General features: G+C 40.7%; 1 protein-coding gene across 1 annotated transcript; it reads right to left on the bottom strand.

The window, feature by feature from the left end:
- Positions 1-8273: 8273 nt before the first annotated feature.
- LOC104899082 (nucleolar protein 16) lies at positions 8274-15868 on the bottom strand. The gene is made up of 3 exons (XM_010686216.4): positions 15450-15868; positions 8881-9002; positions 8274-8794 (listed from the first exon to the last, which is right to left on the bottom strand). Exons 1-3 carry the CDS (start codon positions 15790-15792, stop codon positions 8678-8680), a joined length of 582 nt encoding a protein of 193 aa, XP_010684518.1. The 5' UTR covers positions 15793-15868; the 3' UTR covers positions 8274-8677.
- Between the last annotated feature and the right edge of the window lie 849 nt (positions 15869-16717).

The raw sequence follows: 16717 nt of genomic DNA on the forward strand, positions 1-16717 counted from the left end.
GAGATTTCACTATGAGAGAGAGAGGCGTTAGAAATTAGGGTTTAGAGAGAGAGACTGAGAGAGAGAGAGAGAGAGAGAGAGAGAGAGAGTGTGAGAGTTGAGAAAGAAAGGGGCTGGGGAAATCTTTTAGGGTTAGGAGTTAGAAGACAGAGAGAGAGAAAGACAGTGTTAGAAATTTAGCTATTGGGCTGGGGAAATTTTTTCGGCTGGGAAATCTTTTGGGCTGCGCAAAGTGGCAAACACCAATTTTTTTTTTTTTAGTTCAAGAATTCGGGTCAGGCGGGTCATTGTCAGGTCAGAAAATTCGACCTGAACCTGACCCATTTATCTTTCAGGTCGACCCATTTAACTAATCAGGTTGAAAACCTCAACCCAAACCCGGTATTTTCAGGTCGGGTTCCGGTCGGGTTCCGGTCGGGTTATCGGGTTGGGTCAGCTTTCCCCGTGTCTTGGTCGAATCCCTGGCCCTAGACGACGAGGGATCAACCCCCCGGCGATGTCGAGCTCTCTGCATCACGGGACGACCCAGTCCCAATTACCATGACCGACATTGAAGGATAGCCCGACAGCTGAATAATAACATGCAAAGGAGTATGCAGGAACTCGTAGCCGGGATCCCTCGGTTCAATCAAGGGGGAAACAGAGAGTTGACTCGGGGAGAGTCTCGAGGCAGGGAGGATCCCCAAACTCACGTTCCTAACCGGGACGGGCAGCGAGTGAGGGGAGAAAGGTCCCGGCAGGCCAACTCTCCAAGGACCCAGAACTCAAATGCCAAGCGCATCATTGAGGAAAATCGCAGGCGCAGAGCGGAACAGGACGCTCGGGAAGAACCAGCTCATTAGGAGGATGAGTGATCTACCTCTTGGGATAAGCAGAACAGCCTTAACTCTGGAGCTAATTTCCTCTAAAGCCACCCGCCTCCACTCAAAGCGGAAAGGAGGATGCTCGGGAAAAAAGGACCGAGAAGGTATTTCACATCACAAATCCTCATAGAAAATGTGAAGGGACCCCTCTCGGATCCAACAAGCACAAATAAGAAAGATGCGACTCGGGCCCTCAACAGGTGCTCAGGATTCTTCCTAGATATCATCACAAATTGCCCATCACTCGACACTTCAATGTCGAGCCGGCGGCACATAAGCCTATCGGCGAGAAATTACGGAAGCAAAAGGAGAGGCTCCCTCCTGAGAGTCCACCACCAACAATCATAATGTGAACGCTCATTAATCAGAGGAAAGCTGAACCAACTTATCCAAAAAGGGCTAAGTATCATTTATTGTGCCCTACTTGACATCCGAGTAGCGGCGTTCCGGCGAAAAGGACCTTTTCGGGAAGTTGAGGCTCATTAGCCTCCCGAGTCGAGAATATCTCCAATGGCACCCCCTCGATCGTGAGAGGAGTGCCCCAACCAACTTAGCCAAAAAATGGCTAAGTATCGCTTATTAGGACCTACTCGGCATTCGAGTAGCATCGTTCCGACAAAAGAGACTTCCTCGGGCAGCTTGAATCTTATTGGCCCCAGCAGGGGGCTCGACACTTAGCCTAAATTTGGTAAACTAGCTCAACACCCAACTCGGGATCATCATGGAGGGCTCATTGGTCCCCCGAGTTGGTGCTCTATTCTTCTCGACCTCAACAGGGGGCTCAACACTTAGCATTAATTTGGCTAAGTACCTTAACACCCAACTCGGGATCATCATGGAGGGCTCATTGGCCCCTGAGTTGGTGCTATATCCTTTTCGACCTCAGCAGGGGGCTCAACACTTAGCATTAATTTGGCTAAGTACCTTAACACCCAACTCGGGATCATCATGGAGGGATCTTTGGCCCCTGAGTTGGTGCTTAATCCTTCTCGACCTCAGCAGGGGGCTCAACAATTAGCATTAATTTGGCTAAGTATCTCAACACCCAACTCGGGATCATCATGGAGGGCTCATTGGCCCCCGAGTTGGTGCTCTATCCTTCTCGACCTCAACAGGGGGCTCAACACTTAGCATAAATTTGGTTAAGTATCTAAACACCCAACCCGGGGTTACTACGGGGGGCTCATTGGCCCCCGAGTTGGTGCTCTATCCTTCTCGACCTCAACAGGGGGCTCAACACTTAGCATAAATTTGGCTAAGTATCTCAACACCCAACCGGGGTTACTACGGGGGGCTCATTGGCCCCCGAGCTGGTGCATTATCCTTCTCCGCCTTGCCAGGGCGCTTAACACCCAACTAGGGATCATTAGAGCACCTAGATAGAAGACGAAATCTCGAACCCTTCCCCCCCCCCCCCCCTCCCGGGACTGATATGGCGCTCCAGACAAGGAATCTTTCTCAGGTTCCGCTAGACAATCGCTTCGGGAAGGAATGAGGCTACCCTATCCGTTCGTCCAGCGTGGGGCTAATTGCTTGAACCTCCCGAGTCGAGCATACACCTCGCGGTATCTCCTCGGCCATTGCCAGGAGTACCCCATCACTTAGCGAAAAAAGCTAAGTGCAAACGAATCAACCTCCTCGGGAAACATGGGGCTCATTACCCCCGAGTCGAGCGTACACCTCGTGGTACCTCCTCGGCCATGCCAGGAGTACCCTAACACTTAGCGAAAATACTGCATACAAATCAACCTCCTCGGGAAATATGGGGCTCATTATCCCCCCGAGTCGAACATACACCTCGCGATACCTCCTCGACCATTGCCAGGAGTACCCCATCACTTAGCGAAAAAAGCTAAGTGCAAACAAATCAACCTCCTCGGGAAACATGGGGCCCCTTAGCCCCCCGAGTCGAGAAACTCATTCATTGGCACCTCCTCGGTCATAAGAGGAGCGTCCTATTAACTTAGCTGAAAAACGGCTAAGTATCGACAATGGACCTACTCGGGATCCGAGTAGCGTCGTGAAACCTCCTCGGGAAACATGGGGCTCATAGCCCCCCGAGTCGAGAAACTCATTCATTGGCACCTCCTCGGTCATAAGAGGAGCGTCCTATTAACTTAGCCGAAAAACGGCTAAGTATCGACAATGGACCTACTCAGGATCCGAGTAGCGTCATGAAACCTCCTCGGGAAACATGAGGCTCATTAGCCCCCCGAGTCGAGAAACTCATTCATTACACCTCCTCAGTCATAAGAGGAGCGTCCTATTAACATAGCCGAAAAACGGCTAAGTATCGACAAGGGACCTACTCGGGATCAGAGTAGCGTCGTGAAACCTCCTCGGGAAACATGGGGCTCATTAGCCCCCCCGAGTCAAGAAGCTCTTTCATTGGCACCTCTTTGGTCATAAGAGGAGCGTCCTATTAACTTAGCCGATAAAAAAGTATCAACAATGGACCTACTCGGGATCCGAGTAGCATCGTGAAACCTCCTCGGGAAACATGGGGCTCATTAGCCCCCCGAGTCGAGAAACTCATTCATTGCACCTCCTCGGTCATAAGAAGAGCGTCCTATTAACTTAGCTGAAAAACGGCTAAGTATCGACAATGGACCTACTCGGGATCCGAGTAGCGTCGTGAAACCTCCTCGGGAAACATGGGGCTCATTAGCCCCCCCCCCCCCCCCCCCCGCGAGTCGAGAAGCTCTTTCGTTGGCACCTCCTCGGTCATAAGAAGAGCGTCCTATTAACTTAGCCGATAAAAAAGTATCAACAATGGACCTACTCGGGATCCGAGTAGCGTCGTGAAACCTCCTCGGGAAACATGGGGCTCATTAGCCCCCCGAGTCGAGAAACTCATTCATTGCACCTCATCAATCATAAGAGGAGCGTCCTATTAACTTAGCCGAAAAATAAAAAAGTATCAACAATGGACCTACTCGGGATCTGAGTAGCGTCGTGAAACCTCCTCGGGAAACATGGGGCTCATTAGCCCCCCCCGAGTCGAGAAGCTCTTTCATTGGCACCTCCTCGGCCAAAGTGGAGCGTCCTATTAACTTAGCCGAAAAACGGCTAAGTATCATCAATTGGACCTACCCGGGATCCAAGATTCAGCATCCACGGGTCGGGAGAGCTTCCATAAGCCCCCTTGCAAATCATAGACTCGGGATTATTCAACATCCCCGGGTCGGGGTTCAGCATCCCCGTGCCCTAAGAGAATGGCTCACCATCCCCCGAGTTGGTCACCTTTCATTGGTCAATCCAAGGGGCTCAACACTTGGCTAAAAAATAGCTAAGTACACTCGTGACTTACTCGGGATCCAACGGTACGGTTCATTTGCCCCCGGGTCGCCCCCTACTTGCCATGGTCCCACCAAAGGGTTCAAATACCCTAGCTACCAATCAGTAGGACCATAATACCAAACTCGGGGCCCGTCCAGAAAAGCTCCTCATACCAAGTCGAGTCCGCACACCCGACAACGCTCGGGGTCGGGACCTCGCACGCGAGATCAAGCGCCAGAGCCGTCGGGGTCTCATTCTGCTATCCTGAATCCTGCCCCATAGCACCATGACATCCCTGAGTCAGGGTAGTCCACCTGAGAGTTTCGTTCCCACTCGAGGCATCGCAGAGGCCATCTATACACACTCGGGGGATGAGGCTACCCGTCGAGGAAGTTTCAGCTCCCTCAGGACTTGCTCCAAACACAGGGAACTCAAAGTGGGTCGGATATACTGAGTCGGGGTAGCCGACGTGAGAGCTCACTCGGGACTTGCTGTATGTGCATACTCGGGGGTCGGGGGTCATCCACCCTCCACGATCAACCTACTCGGGGCCTCGCAAGTGCTGTTAGTGCACACACTCGGGAGTCATCCACCCTCCACGAACAACCTACTTGGGGCCTCGCAAGTGCTGTTATGCACACACTAGGGAGTCATCCACCCTCCAAGGTCAACCTACCCGGGGGCATCTGTGCACACTCGGGGGCATCCACCCTCAAGGGTCAACCTACCCGAGGCCATCTGTGCACACTCGGGGGTCCCCCGTGTTTGGTTAATCCTAGCGCCAGATAGCTAACTCAATATTATTTAACCTCGGAACAAGCATTATTTTTCCGCCAATCAACCGCACTAAGAATGGCAGATCTTTACTCCGATTACTTGGCGTGGGGCTAATTGTTTGGGCCCATTCCTTGGACCGGCCCATGTACGACGAAGTTACTAAAATACCCCTAACATCAGGGGAAATAATCCTCCACCAGCTGGAGCCGACTAAAATGCCCTCAATCATTACAGGTCTCACCCTCTATAAATAGGGGTTGTCTCATCAGACAAAGGTATTCAATTCTCACCTAACAAAACCAGAGCATCTCTCTCTAGACTGTATTACTTTCTCTCTCTACCTCAATCTCAATTGTCTTGAGCGTCGGAGGGGCTTTCCCGGGAACACCCCCGGGCCAGTTTTTCCTTGTTTTGCAGGATTGGAGACTACGAGACTCGGGATTCTAACCTAACTCGGGATTTGACTCTCACCCTAAACTTATAACTCTTTTGACTAGTTGCTAGGCAGAAACAATACCCATGGCTCTATTTTCAGAGATCTACAATTAGAGACCCATTTTGTAATTTTTTTTTCTAGCTATTTACTAATCTTCTATAATTTTGCTTATTTTATATGAAATATCTTCCACTTTTACACTTAAAACAATAAACAACATTTTTGTACATTTAATTTAGTTAATGCTAAAAACGCTAATTATGTATTTATAAATTAATTTTTTATCAATTAGTAATGAATATTTAATATTATCAAAAAGTAAATAGTGAAACTATTGTATGATTGTGGTTGGGTGATGAGAGAGAAAAAGTAGTTGGGTGGGGTCAAAAAGTAAGAGAGAGAGGAAAAGTAGTTGGGATGATTGAAAAATGGTTCATTGTTAAGGAGATGAGTGGAAAAAGATTGTGGGATGTTATTTTTTAGAGAGAGAAAGTTAGAAAGAGAGTGGGATGATCTTTTTTTCAATTGTGAGTAATGATGCTCTTAATACTCTTCATATCTTAGTATATTTCTAGTTAGATTTGGTTTATAAGTTTTTACTATTTCTAGTTCTATTAAGAATTCTTATAGGAGTATGAAGCAGGAATGTCCTAAACTATAGTAGGATTATTATTTGTATTTCTTTTATTTTCATTGAATAATCTAGTAAGTTAATTAATTTGAGTGTTTAACACAAATCATTTGAAGTTGTTGGCTTTGCCTTTATGCTTCGAATCCGTCCTTAAACTACATTGTGGTGCTTTGCTTAATATATTTTGTTCAAGTACAATCCATCATTGTTCCTCTCGCTTTTTGCAACTTATATTTGATCCTCATAAGATTAGATATATTATTATATCTCCATCCGTTACTCAAAGATCTTCCTTGTTACTATTACTACAAATATCAAGGTAAGGAAGAGCGAGTTTTCAAGTAGATCATTTTTGTTTATTTAAATATGTCAGAATATATGATTGTGAGAGTGCAGAATTATATCGGTCTAACAAATAAACAAAGTAATGTGAATAAGGAACCATATTCTACCAAATAAGGAATAAATTAAAACAGAGAAGAACTTGAGGACGGAGGTAAACGAAAGTAAGAAGATCTTTGAAGAACGGAGGAATTAATTATTAAGTATTGTTTCATTTTAGTAGCAATGTTGTAAGAACTAGTGTTGTTATCCTACTTCTACCACCATGAGAACTATTTTTTCAATCTTGACTTGTATGGACCCGATTTATTAGAGTGCACCAAATTAATGTATCATCTTTGAACAATCCACTATATCATTCAAAAACCCACTATGTCATGCACAAACTCGCTATATAATTTAGAAACATACTATATCATGCACAAATTACATCATTTCTAAACAATTCCTTGTATCATTCAGAAACTCAATATATCACGGAGAAATTCAATACACAAATTATTAGAATAGGCGGTCTAATTTTAGCATAAAATTAGACAAATCCAAAACTGAATTTTTCTAACAAGCCTATTCCATTTCACTTTAACCCAACACTATCCTAGTCATCCCTCCTTTTCTCCTTCCTTTTTCTTGATTATCGAACTATAACAAATAATTTCAAAAAAATAACTCGATAGTTTTACCGAACGAATTAAACTAAATATTAAATGTATTAAACTAATCACTGAGTGGATTAAAAAATGTCATTCCTGAATAGATTAAACTGGACACTAAATAGATTAACCTGATCCCTAGATAGATTAAACTAGTCACTATATTGAAAAAAAGTGGCATGTTCTCCTCTTAATAGTGGGCTTGGATCGTGCCTAATTTTAAGTTGAAATCAAGCGGTCTCTTACAAGACCAACTGAATTCAATATATCATGCAGAAATTCAATATATCACTCATACACTCATTATGTCATACAAAAACTACATCCTTTTATATGTTAAAGCATGTGTCACAGTATATATTATATTGCCTACATTTTCCTACATGTTAAAATATTAAAATCTATTCCCGCTAAATCTCTTTAAAACTCACTATATGAGTTAATATCAATTACCAACCCGTTACACACCAAGTTAGTGTGTGCCATATATTTAAGTTTTTTATTTTTATTGTTATTTTATGCATTCTATTAAGGCCTTTTTACAATATAGCAATTTGTATTGTTTAGTGTGTTTATTTTGACAATTTTGTATTAATGTTAAATTGTATTCCCTCTGTATTTTTTTATCTTTCTCACTTAGAATCTTGACACTATTCACAAGTAGAGAGAATCTTTTAGATTTTTCTCAATATATAAGAAAAAATATAGTCATGTGGAGTCTTGTTTGATTCGTCTCAATAAGTACTTTATTAATATTCAATTATTATAATTTTTACTAATAGGTAATTAAAGATAATTAATGTAGAAAAAATGCATTGGCAAACGTGCAAAGTAGGAAAGATAAAAAAATACAGAGAGAGTACACTTATGTGCCGACTATTTAAAAAATTATATACATAAATTAAGTAAAATATAAATTAAAGCTTGAGTATCACTTAATGATTAACTGGAAAATCATAACAAAAAACAGGTTAACCATTTTGAACGGTTACGACTACACTTCACAAAAATGGCAAACCAATAATTTCGATTGCAGAACCAAAATGCTATCTCTAGACTGTTAATCACCCATGAACACCCTTTCAGGTAACTAATATTTCGATTGCTAAAGTCCATCCATTAACACTAACCAGTTGGATCAAGATCCTCCGAATAATTACTAATTTAGAAAACTGTTGTCCAAAGACCCCTACTTTAACGGGAAGATGATCACAGCACTGTTCATTATGAACTTTTCAATTTGATATATGAAGCACAGCCTATTTTCAAAGTTGAAAAATAGAAACACACTATGACAGGAGATCGCACTTTCTAGATTTAACACACTTGATAATACAGGTAGCATAATCATTTATAACTTACAAGTTGAACATAAAAACTTGAAGCTATAACACTTGAAACCTCGAAGTCAAGAGAGAGAACTTAAATGAGAACTACTTGAAGCTATAAAATTGTAATAAACAGTAAACATGATAAAAGTCCCAACGTTCCTAAATTACACAAAACTTTCGGGGCAGTTTTCTTTTGTCCCCAGTGTTAAGTTGATAGACGATAGTGTTGTATAACTTCTAAAAGCATAAAAAGACAAAATTGATTCTCTAAAAATCACCTCATCATACAATGCACTAGAAGTTGAAACTTTGAGGCCGTGCCACCATTTTGGCCGATAAAATGCAAGCAAGATTTCACAGATTCTTCACTTGGACAATATCAATGGATTTTTGTCCTTCCACTGATGGTATCTTTGGCACAGATTCTTCAGTGTGGCAATAGAGTGCTGCATAGCATTAAGTTTTATATCCCGAAACATGCTCTGTTACAAGAAAATAAGTTTGTGAGCACACATAAACATGAAGTTGAGTAGCAGGTATGTAGAAAAGCAAGTACACATGCACATACCTCATAATCATCTCCATACTTCTCAATCAAAGGTCGAAGATGAGCACGCTGCATAGTTGTCAACGGTTGTGATGGTGCACCTTTTCCATCCCTTCGTCTCTTTCCAAGTGCTGATTTAAGATCTATATATATACAGCAAAAAAGTACCACATCAAGTAAAGTATTTGAAGGATTTTTCTCAAACATATGCATGTCTTTCTAGATCCTGATGAAACATTGCAAAATAATAGCATGCTTGCCTTGAGTTTAGCAACAATCTATTTCTCTGTTCGAGACTATGATTCTCTAGCAGCTTCTTGTAAAAGGAATAGTTTAGCCATCATGTTTATCTATGGCAATAAATTAACTCTATTTCTCGTGTTCAGCTGAAAAGAGGAAAGGGAAGTTGTCTGCGCATGTACATGTACCAAAAAGGGAAAGGACTCAAAACAACCATTCCATCTGGTGCTTAAAAAAGTAGTCCTCATCGATCAGCATCCAAAGGCTACCGATAACACATCAAAAAATCATTACTTGAAACCAACTAGATCTCTAGTACAAGTTTTATAACTAAACAAACTTACCTATAACCGAAATTGCCCAATCAACTTGACCCTGAACCCTAATGATATTACAGAAACTTGTTTATTTCACCATAAACATAAAGGCAGAAACATGCAATACTTTTTATAAAGTAAGACAAGTAATCAACATCAAAAAGTGGACAGGCTTGCCATCATATTATACTTCCTCCCATTCTAAAATCAAATGAAACACTTACCATTTAGGCCGTTTAAAAAATAAATGGAACATTATATTTGGTACTTACTTCTCTGTATCTCTTTTCATCACATGGGTCCCTCTATCTCTCTTTTCTCCTAAATCTTTGTGCCAAGGCCCTACGTTTCATTTAAGATAGAACGGAGGAAGTATAAAGTATCAACTCATGGGCAACATGATTTGAAGCAACTTTTTTGTTTGACAAGCACTTTTCTTTTAGTGGGCATATGTAAATTTAAGTCCCAATAACTAAACTAAATGAAAATATGCACATTTCAAGGGTGATGTGTTATATACTTGTATATGTGTGAGTGCATGTATGACGTAACCTATCCATGACAAGTAGCATTCTGCATCTCCATTTGTAACCACAAATCAAATCAGTCTGCTAGCTTATTCTACCCAAAATTAGGGTAATCCAACTCAACCCTTTTTAAATAGTGAGAAAACCCTAGTGCAAGAATTCTCAAATGTTGAGTACAACATCATTTCTTAAATGAAATCTAACAGTCCACAAGCAGCTATCATCCTCAAAATAGACTGCTCGCAAAATGACTAGGACTAGAAGAAAATCAATCGGCATGAGATGATGCTCCCAAGGCTTAGCCGTTTACCTTAAGCTAGAAGAAAGAGTCTGCTATGAACTGATATTTTAGGGGAGGGTAATTTAGGTATTATTGTAATGAGTAGCTTAGGGAATAAGCTAGGTAGTTTTGTTAAGAAAATTACTCTATATATAGGGTTAATTAGAGAGAAGAAAGTATGTTGAAAATTGTTGAGAATATTAGGGAGCTTTTAAGAGTTCATTTGGGAGTGTGTCAAGTCACTCGAATACTTGGCAATCTATCTTTAATTTCTGTAATTTTCAGTTTATCAATCAAATCTTCATCTTCTTCCTCAATTTATGCATTTATTGGTATCTAAGCTATGTTGATTCTTAGCAAATGGTATCAGAGCAGAACAGTTCTGGGAGATTAGAGTGCTGATTTTTCGAGTTTTTCAAAAAAAAAAAAAAAAAAAAAAAAAAATGCAGCAGATTCGAAATCTGGTTAGAGAGGGATTTGCAGAAATTATGTGGAGCTTGAACCCTTGTTATCCAGATTTGAGGAAGTTGCAAGTCATCCGAAATGAGCTTCAACTTCCTTTATTTGATGGACGAAATCCAGAGGAATGGATAGATGAAATGGAAATTTATTTCCATCTTTTCTGGTTCAGTGAAAAGGAGAAATTAGAGGCTGTAATTGTCGGACTTGAAGGCGAGGCATTGTCGTGGTTCCAATGGGAGCACCATCGTCGACCATTCTACCGGTGGGAAGAATTGAAGGCGCTGGTTGCACGACGTTTTCGTACAACGTCGACAAAATCTTGGAAAGGGTGGTCTCATCAGAATAGGGCAGCAGACATGGTGGAGAAGATTCCAGAAATAGGGGCATCTTCAACAAGCTTGCTCGAAGAAGTCAAAACCAGCATATGTGGAGGTGGAGAAGAAATCTACCACAATCAGATGAAGGTGAGATTGGTGGTGAGCCTAAACCAAGCAGCGAAAAATAAATCTGAAAATGCTTCATTTTCCTTCTTTGGTGGATATACTGGCGGTAAACAAGCGGGGGTTGCCTCTGCATTTGAAGTTTATGGGGGTTCTAGTAGCTTCGCAAGGGAAGCAGCCATTGGAACATCATTTGAGCAAGGTGGTGATAGAGGTGGTCCAGAATTCTTGGCCGGAAATTGCAAGTTTGGTGGTAAAACTGCAACATGTGGTGGATTGAATAGGGAAGAATATGGATTCTTCAAGGGCAGATCTGAAGCTAGTGGCTCCGGTGGAGGTCCGGGCTTCGCCGGCAGAGTTGCGGGTGGTCATGCGGGTGGTTCAACCGGCGAAGAAGAGGAGTTTATTACAAGCGCAGCTGGCAGTGGCCCGAGCGGTGGCGACATGGTAGGTGGTGTTGTGCACCGGGAGCTTCAAGAAATTTTTCAGAAGATTTCAGAAGTGGAGATTCAAAAAGAGGAGTACGGGAGAAGATTTGCTGAGTCATTGATCAGCTTGAGGGGAAAGCTAAATATAGATGATGCAATTACTAAGGGCAATACTGTAAGTTCCCAAGAAAGCCCATGCCAGTCAGCCAGAAATCACATGCTAGCAGCTACAATCTGTATAATTAATGAGATGGAGCCCACTTTGGAGGCCCAAATTTCTGAACCCATTTCCCCCCCTCTCCACCTACCTAATCAACCCAACCCAGCTCTAGATGTCAACCCTCCTTCTAATTTCATGCTTACCCCAACTAGTGTGGAACACGTTTTTGGGCCACCACACTTAAATTTCAGCCCAATCATCTTTAAACCCATTCTCTTTCCCAACTTGTCCAGTCCACAAACTCCCAACTTTCTGATTTTTTCTTCCACATCTAAATTCACTCATCTAGAAAAAAAATTCTACAACCAAACCATTCAAGACCGCTTTTACTTTCCTCAACCCACCCCCTTTCCATCTTACCTCTGAAAATCCCAATATCAACCACTCTTTACTTCTACCCCATGACAACTTCAAGGCTGACTTTTTCTTAGCTACACCACCAGAGGAAGAACAAGAACTCCACAATGAAGAGCTTGAACGCCAGTGGAAGCCGGGCATCAATTCTCACACGGACATTGCTAATTGTTGCCAAGGCCGGGAATTTCGTTCTAATTACTATCCACCTTGAGGACAAGGTGGAAGTTTGGGGGGCCGGTAATGCTATGAACTGATATTTTAGGGGAGGGTAATTTAGGTATTATTGTAATGAGTAGCTTAGGGAATAAGCTAGGTAGTTTTGTTAAGAAAATTACTCTATATATAGGGTTAATTAGAGAGAAGAAAGTATGTTGAAAATTGTTGAGAATATTCGGGAGCTTTTAAGAGTTCATTTGGGAGTGTGTCAAGTCACTCGAATACTTGGCAATCTATCTTTAATTTCTGTAATTTTCAGTTTATCAATCAAATCTTCATCTTCTTCCTCAATTTATGCATTTATTGGTATCTAAGCTATGTTGATTCTTAGCAGAGTCATGGCTAGTATATGTCGCTATTTGTCACAAGCAATGGTTAGATCAGCTAATTGTCTTATAGGGGTTTACGGCCTGATCAAGCTTCGGACACAATAATGAAAACCAAGGACATGCGTGACTGAATATCCGGCAAGATTACAGTTGTGCTTTAATCCTCAATTCAACTGAATCTTGTGCAGCAAATTATTTTTCATGTATCACCACAAGAATGTCTTCTATTCAATAGGATGTATGAAAAGCAAAATTTACCATCCTTCATATCCGGTGGAGCTGAAACACTAAAAGAAATACTTTATCTAAGATACTCAATAAATTCTAAGAGCTGGAAATGGAAAGCAAAGAACACAGTAACTGATTGACTTTATCAGAACAACTGAGCATGTAGATGTGTGGAAGAAAATAATTTGCATGCAGAAGAAAGTTAAACCAACCATCATCCTGCAGGCTAGAGGTCGGGTAAGCATCTGTCGTCCCACTAGCACAATAATCAAACATTCTTTAGATAGTATTTGATAAAAATGTTGCATCCCTCATGCTTTATTGTGTGAAGTCTTTCCTGACCTACCATCTGTAACCCAGTAATCTCACAGGATTAGAAGCTAATCACAATTGCAGCAGTACCAGATAATTGGAGGCTCCATACATTATTTTCAATGATAGAGCATTCTCTCTTTTCATGTCGAAAGTATTGATGCCAAAATCACCATTAATAAATAAAACCACCCTCCATTCCGAACACGAACCCTCCCCAATCACTTGCACTCTGATACGACACCTCTTATTTATGAATTCACCAGAACATCCTAAAGTCACCAAACTATAAGAGAAGACACTTGTGTGACCACATAACAGTAAGCATAACAGACTACATGATATCGAACATAGACTAGTAAACTTTATGCAAACCAACTATCTTAATTTGCTTTCTCAGGGTTGTTGCATGGTTATACTTTACTATTAAAGACAAGGTTTTACATGTAACTAAAAATATACCTTTAAATTATTACTTAAATTAGTTGAGTTGTTTAATTAAACAAATGGCGTATAAAAGGGTCTAAAAATCTGATATTAATTCGGTTCTTAAGAGTCTTAGTTGGCATGAGTTGTAACTAAGGCAAGTAGATAAGAATCTTTCCAAAATTAGTCTAAGAGTAGGCGGCAAGCTTAGTTTTAAAAGGCGCAAGGCACACCGAGGCGCAAAGCGCAAGTAGGCAAGGCGCACCTTTGATGTCAAAAACCTTAATAATCAATGATAAAACATATTTTATGCTCAAAACAACGAATTAATTGAAAATATATAATGTATTGTAATTTAAAATATATAAATTACTGCTTATACTTTGAATTAGCTACTGTAAATTTTTGTATTGCATTTTCACTTAATTGTAAATTTTAATTGAAGAAAAAAAAAAGCAATCTGGTCAAACATAGAAGCAGTGTTACTCCGACACCTTCATTTACCTCAAGGGGAGTCGTGTCATGTCCGACATGACACTTTACTTCGATACTTCATTTGAAACTAAAAAATTGACAATTTCTACAAAATAGCCGAGTCGGACACTTGGACACCTGTATCCGAGTAGACACTCAATATATGTCTGGGTAACATAGCATAGAAGAACAAAAGCAGGAGATAATAAAAGGAAAGGATAAGAAAAAAGAAAGAAAAAAATAAAAAGCAAAAGCAGTGAGGCAGAAAATAAAAAAATAAAACAGGTAAAAGATCGAAGTGATAAAAGGTCAAAGAAGAAAAATTTGGAAAACCCCAGACATTCTAGAGTGAAGATGAAGAGAAAAGAAGATGCAGTGCCTACGAATGCTGAAAAGAGACAGAGGGACAAACTGCTCACCAGCGAAGGACACTGGAGCTACGGTGCCGAGTTCGCCGGCATTCTCCTACAACTCCGATGAGTTGGCGCGCACCAATAGCTACCAAATCGTAAATTAGGGTTTTACTCCCAATTTAGGAATTTCAAATTAAGGTTCAATTTGTGAAATTTAATGCAACTATCAAGGGGCTTTTGCTCGAAATTAGTAAACAAAGCCAAGGTCAATTTGAATTTGAAGAAATTTTGGTTTTTCTTCATTTTTGGAACTTAGATCGGCTCTCTCCGGCGCTTCACCAATAAAGGCGGCCAAGGTGGCGCACCTTGTGCCTCTCACAAGGCGACAAGAAGTGCGCGCCTCCTTGCCCCACTCGTGCTGCACTGCGACTGGGAAGAAAGATGCGTTTTCCAATGCGCCTTTACTCGCCTAGCGCCTAGAAGGCGCGCCTCCTTGCGCCTCTCATGTTGCGCTGAGACTGGGAAGAAAGATGCGTTTCCCGGTGCCCTTCTACTCGCCTAGCGCCTAGGCGCGCTTTTTAAAACTAAGGCGGCAAGCAAGGAGTTTTGCATATCTTTACTAAATCTAATTATTCCTTAATTTTATGCCAAAAACAAGAAGCGACAACCAAATTACTACCCACAATTCGACAAATATCAACCTCACCAAATACTTGATTACCGAACAAAATCTTAGTTTGCACTAAGAAATTTTTTCCACATAATCGAACTCCTAAATTAGGTTATGAACCAATTCCTTCATCTAAATCTGGAAAATCTATCGCCAACCTTGCAAAATAATAATAAAAATTCACAGAATGAAAAAAAAAAAACAATGAGAGTAATGAACAACAAAATAAGAAGCTTATTTACAAAAAAAAAAAACAAAAAAACAAAAACAAGAAGCTATCCATTAAAACGAGCTTAAACGGAAAAACTAACCGTCTTCTTCGAGGTCGCTACCAGAATCAACAGCCTCAAACTCATCGACTATGGCATCGGCGGGATGTTTAGGGAGAGGAGGAACTTGAAGAGAATCGCTCTCGATGATATGCGCAGTGCGAGCACGAACTCCGAGAAAATTAGGGTTTGAAACGACACCAAATTGCTTGTAATTGGCGATAACGCTGCCATTTTCGTCCCATTTGGTGCCTAATGGGTCGAGAAGGGCACGTAATTTAGGGGGAAGATTGAAGGATGGTTTTACAATTTTAGGGTTCTTCTTTGGAAGCCCTACTTTCACCTTTGGCCTTGAGTTCTTGTACTTTCTTCTTGATCCCCCCATTCTTTTGTGGGTTTTGGAGGTGAGTTTAGCAATGAGACGGGAATATGGGGGGGTTTACAGTGTATACTAGGGCAAGTGCCAAGTTGGGAACGAAAACCTGTTAGGCCTGTTTGGTTCATAAAACTAGAATGGAATGGTATGGAGATACATACCAGGGTGGTATGGATTCATATACCCATACCCATTCTAATGGGGCGTTTGGTTCATATAATGATATAGGTTTGGAATCAGGAATAAAATCAAAGTGGTATGGGTTTGGAACTTGATACTTAATAGCTTGTGTTTGGTTTCATTTAGGAATGAAAAATCTTCTTTTATTTGATACCTAGAGGTAAGGTATGAGTCATACCCACCTCCCTCCATGGGTTTCTAAACCCCATACCTTATGGGTTTGAGGTATGGGTTTAAAATTTAGAAATAAATTAAACAACTAGATATGAGTTTTATTCATTCCAAAACCATACCTCATACCTAAAACTAGTGAACCAAACATCCCCTAAATTGTTTGGTTCAATCTTGTAATGGATCATATGTCCATTCAATGTGTTTGGTCTAATATTGGAATGGTTTCTAAGTCTAGTTTAAATTTTTTTTTTTTTATTTTTAACTGTAAGAATATTATGAAGTATGAATTTAGCACTAAAAATATACAGTAATTTGCATACATGTATAAGAAAAAAAAATAGTCATGCTTGAACTAATACCCAAAAAAGAAGAAAAATATCCAAAAAAAAAAAAGACCCAGAAAAAAAAAGACCCAGAAGAAAAGAAAATGAAAAAAAATACCCAAAAGAAAAGAAAATGAAAAAAAATACCCAGAAGAAAAGAAAAAGAAAAAAATACCCAGAAAATAAGAAAAGAAAAGAAAGTAGAAGACGAAGTAGTATCAGATCATATATAATATTAAAGCAAGAAAAAATTAGCC

Source organism: Beta vulgaris, chromosome 7 (assembly GCF_026745355.1).
Source record: "Beta vulgaris subsp. vulgaris cultivar EL10 chromosome 7, EL10.2, whole genome shotgun sequence".
Classification (NCBI taxonomy): Eukaryota; Viridiplantae; Streptophyta; class Magnoliopsida; order Caryophyllales; family Amaranthaceae; genus Beta; species Beta vulgaris.